This window comes from Lucilia cuprina, chromosome 6 (assembly GCF_022045245.1).
Source record: "Lucilia cuprina isolate Lc7/37 chromosome 6, ASM2204524v1, whole genome shotgun sequence".
Lineage (NCBI taxonomy): Eukaryota > Metazoa > Arthropoda > Insecta > Diptera > Calliphoridae > Lucilia > Lucilia cuprina.
In genome coordinates this window covers 18,264,076-18,268,305 of record NC_060954.1, presented here as the reverse complement: position 1 = coordinate 18,268,305, position 4,230 = coordinate 18,264,076, and the positions used below count along the sequence as shown (strand labels likewise).

The 4,230-nt window shown below is 32.5% G+C and overlaps 2 protein-coding genes across 2 annotated transcripts; one reads left to right on the top strand and one right to left on the bottom strand.

Annotated features, from left to right (window-relative positions):
- Positions 1–547: 547 nt before the first annotated feature.
- On the top strand, positions 548–1,737 carry LOC111679742 (U7 snRNA-associated Sm-like protein LSm11). The gene has a single exon (XM_023441336.2). The coding sequence runs from the start codon at positions 699–701 to the stop codon at positions 1,512–1,514; it is 816 nt and encodes a 271-aa protein (XP_023297104.2). The 5' UTR covers positions 548–698; the 3' UTR covers positions 1,515–1,737.
- On the bottom strand, positions 1,734–3,433 carry LOC111679734 (periodic tryptophan protein 1 homolog). The gene has a single exon (XM_023441327.2). The coding sequence runs from the start codon at positions 3,307–3,309 to the stop codon at positions 1,900–1,902; it is 1,410 nt and encodes a 469-aa protein (XP_023297095.2). The 5' UTR covers positions 3,310–3,433; the 3' UTR covers positions 1,734–1,899.
- Positions 3,434–4,230: the final 797 nt, after the last annotated feature.

Genomic DNA, 4,230 nt, shown 5'->3' with positions numbered 1-4,230 from the left:
TCATTTCGTGGAATTCATCATCAAAAACACAAATGTGGATTTTACATTGCAGTGTTGTATTTTATTTGTAGTTACAGTGTGGTGAACATAAAGATACTACAGGGTAGTTCAGCTAATAATTTAAATAAAGTCGTACATTTGTTTTGTATATTTTTAACGGTAGTTTTTTTTAATATGTACTTCCTTAAGAAATGTATTTATACAGTTACATACAAATAAATGTTCGTGTAAGCCAAAGTAGCCATGTTTGACAATATAGAACAGACGCTACATAGTGATGGTTTCCTAATCTTGCGACAAATCTGATATTTCTAAAGGGCTGCACGATCGGTATAAAAATCGACATGAGTGTTACAAAGATTTTTTGATGTTTAAATTAAGAATTTGAACTTTCGACATGTAGAACTTGTAAACAACACTCACTTACCCGTCACTGTTCAAAACTTCACCACTTTTTAAACTAAAACAGATGATTGTCAAATCATTCAAAACAAACGCAAATTTATACAAGATGGTCTTTCTTATACAAGTTTGTACATTTCAAATGTCAAACTCCATATAAAAAAAGATTGAAATCTTCTTTAATTTGCTCTAATCATGCTTTAGTTATTCGCCTTAAACAAAGCTTTTAAATATAAATTTAAATTTTGTTTACAATTTTGTTTAATTAATTAAATGTTACTTAAACTTGCAACCAAATGGAACAAATAACAAAAGAAATAGAGGAACAAGCATCATCCCCACAAACTAATTCTTCCCGACGGGAATTGGCAGAAGCAGAACATAAAACAGAAATTCCTTGTGGCAATGATGATGATGAAGAATTGAACATTGCAAGTGAACATTTCAATCCTTTAAAGGCTTTATATGATCCCAACTATCGAGTAACAGAAAAACAGCCCAAAATTATCTATCAGAATATGGCAGCCTTCGAGACGGCTCTGAAAAAGTTTGGTATAATGGGTTTAAATAAAAAACCCAAAACTAACTTAGCTGCAGACAGCAAAGATAACAAAAATCCCTTATTAGTAGAAGAGGAAAGAACACAAAGACGTTTTCAAGAACATCAAATGGCCATAAGGACACAAGCAAAAGTTAAGCAAAAACATCAAAGAAATATCCTAATACAAATGGCACAATCAGAAGGACCTATCAAACAATTGCAGCAATTTGTTAAAGAAAGTCGTAGAATTAGAGTTCTGGTAAGAAAAGAACATGGCATTAAGGGCTATATTGAAGGGGAGCTAAAAATGTTTGATCGTCATTGGAATCTTTTGTTAACAGATGTGCTAGAGTGTTTGGAGCAGCGTAAATATAAATATGCTGAAGATAATTTAGTTAACCATCAACAGCCAGAAGATTGTTCTTATGTATTGGATCAATTAGGTATAACCCTGCCGCAACAAAGTGTTAAAAGTTTGTCTAGAAAACGTGTGGAGGTTAAAAGACATTTACCGCAACTTCTACTAAGAGGGGAACAAGTGGTTTTAATATCAGCTAAAGGTTCAACTTAATGTATAAATTGTTTTACTTTTATTGAACTAAGTAAATAATTTAAGATTATTTTTTACTAAATGAACTAAATTTGTTTATATACTAAACCTAATGTTTCAAAAAAAAACGGTTTCTAATCTATTTGAAGATCCTTTGAAACTCTATTTAAGGGTTTTTTAGAGAACTATAGAAATACAACTAAAAATCTTTAAACCTAAACAAACAAAAAATCATTTCCATTAACTTTTATTTAAAAGTTATATTTATTTTTTACTAAAATAAAAATTAGTAGCGATAATAGTAAATTACTAATTTATGAAAAACTGTACATAAAAAAATTAAAAAAGAAACTTTGTAAAAAAGTGGGAAATACGCCTGCGTCAAAATAAATGTCAAATTAACAAATTATTCCTGCTCCACAGTGGGTATATTAAATACTTGTCGTACTGCCTCAAAGTTCTTGATGTTGAAGACACGGCAACGTGGTGGCTTCTCACCGCCAAAAGCCAAGGTGAAAGGATCTTCGGGACACTGTTTCATACACTGCAAACGACCCATTTGGAAGTCATGTGAGTAGACTGGCTTAATTTCAGCAGAATTGAAATTCCAGATTTTCAGACAACCCTCCGTAGAAGTGGAGGTTAGCAGATTCTTTACCTCGGAATTAAAGCAAATGCCAGAGATTTCCTCTTCGTGAGCCTTGTAAGACCATAATAACTTTTTGGGTTGACGTTTGTCAGCATAGTGTAGAGAACCCTCATTGGAGCCAATAATAAAGTAATTACTATCACAAGTATTCCATAAAACCTTCTCAACTTCTCCAGGTATTTTCCATTTAATAAAGGAGGTGTTTACCTGTTCTGGATCACGACAATCAAATAAGCGCACCAGACCATCAGCAGAGCCGGCCAAAATGCTTTGAGCTTCCTCGGGATGGAAACCAATGGACTGGACTTTCTCTTCAAAAGCGGTAATAGTGGTATGAGGTTGTCCTTCATCCAAATCCCATAGAATTAAAGTTTGATCTACTGAGCCAGAAGCTAAAATATGTTCATATTGACGATTCCAGGACAAATCTAAAACAGCATCTTTATGACCATAGGCTTCCTTGTTCTTTTTACGACTGCCTTTTGAACCCAATTTGAAGGTGGGTTCTATAGAATCTTGTATATCAAGATCCCATACGGTGATTACAGGATCCATACAGCCAATAGCACACATATTGCCAGGTTTATCACTGCCAGGATCATGATTCATCCACTCAATACACAAAGGAAAACTAGGCAACAGGAAATCATGATGAGTATATAAACTTTCTTCTTCTTCATTGAATACCCAAACTTCCATACTGGCAGCATCATCCTGTACATGACCTACCAATAACAAATTGTCAGTAGGTTTTATAATTTCATCTTCAGCCTCAGAGTCATCATCTTCATCGGGTAACTGATGATCAGGGTCTACTATGTTACCAATATCAGCCACTCTTGGATTACCCTCATTGTCATAACGATCGAAAGCAAATTCATCATCAGGATTATGATTCTCATTGGTCTCCTCATCTATATCATCGTCGTCCTCTTCCATTTCATTGTCAACATCCATTTCATTTTCTTGCTGCTCTTCTTCATCGTCATCTTCGGCATCATCGTCATTATCACTATCCAAACGATCTTTGGTATCTTTAATAACTCTAGCCAATTCCTCTTGTGTCAAAACAATTTTGTCCGGCTTTTCTTTAGCTATACCGCGAGGTACAAAGCAGATAGCGGGTACAAAATCAATAGTTGCCTCAGCTGGTCCCTCTTCTTCCATTGTGTGGTTTAAATTGTTTTTATTTCTTTTTAAATATAAGAAATTTAAGTTTTTCTTACAAAAAAACACTGCTGCACTTCTTTCTGCTATTCAATAACAAAATGTAAACACGTGCTTGTCTGCTGTCAGTTTACTTTGCAATATAATTCGTGATGACAAAAGCATTCAATTAGAGATGATGGTTAAACGATAGTATACAGGGTTGTATTAAGTTACAATATTATTTGCATTATATTATGAAATTTATTTAGAAAATTAAACAAAAATTGTAAACATGAAGAAAAACAGTATAAAATAACTACAAACTAAAACAAAAATTTTATTAGACAATAATAAGATATTTCTATTTGTTTCTAAACAAATGGAGTATACAAAATAAAGCTCAACAACATGTTTACATACAAAAGACTTTAAAGAACTTGAATACAACATTATGTTCTATAAACATACATTTGTAAATAAAAAGAGTCGCGTTAATAAGTGACTGGTTCGTCATAGTGTAGTCAAGCAGCTGAATATAGAATCATAATTTTGGTACATCTTTTTTGTCCTTAATATGGCATTTAAGTATAATTTCGAAACTAGAATTATATTAATTTTTTATATAAAATGTCACTTAAGTGGAGAAAATTAGCAAAAAAGGGAAAACGTGACCTTAGTTATACATTGCGTTTGTTATTTATATAATTTTCTATATTTATTCTGTACCTTTATAGGTAGCGGTATGGAATAAGGTATGTCCGTTTGTCTGTCCGTATTCATGTATGTTGAAAACCTTTTTTTGAAGGCCCAGATATTTGCGAAATCGCAATCTATAGTGTTTTATATCGTTTATATACATGGTTCAAAATAACTATAACAAACTACCGGAAAATGGATTTATTGTTAATAACATTCTCTAGAATATATTTTCACAAAATT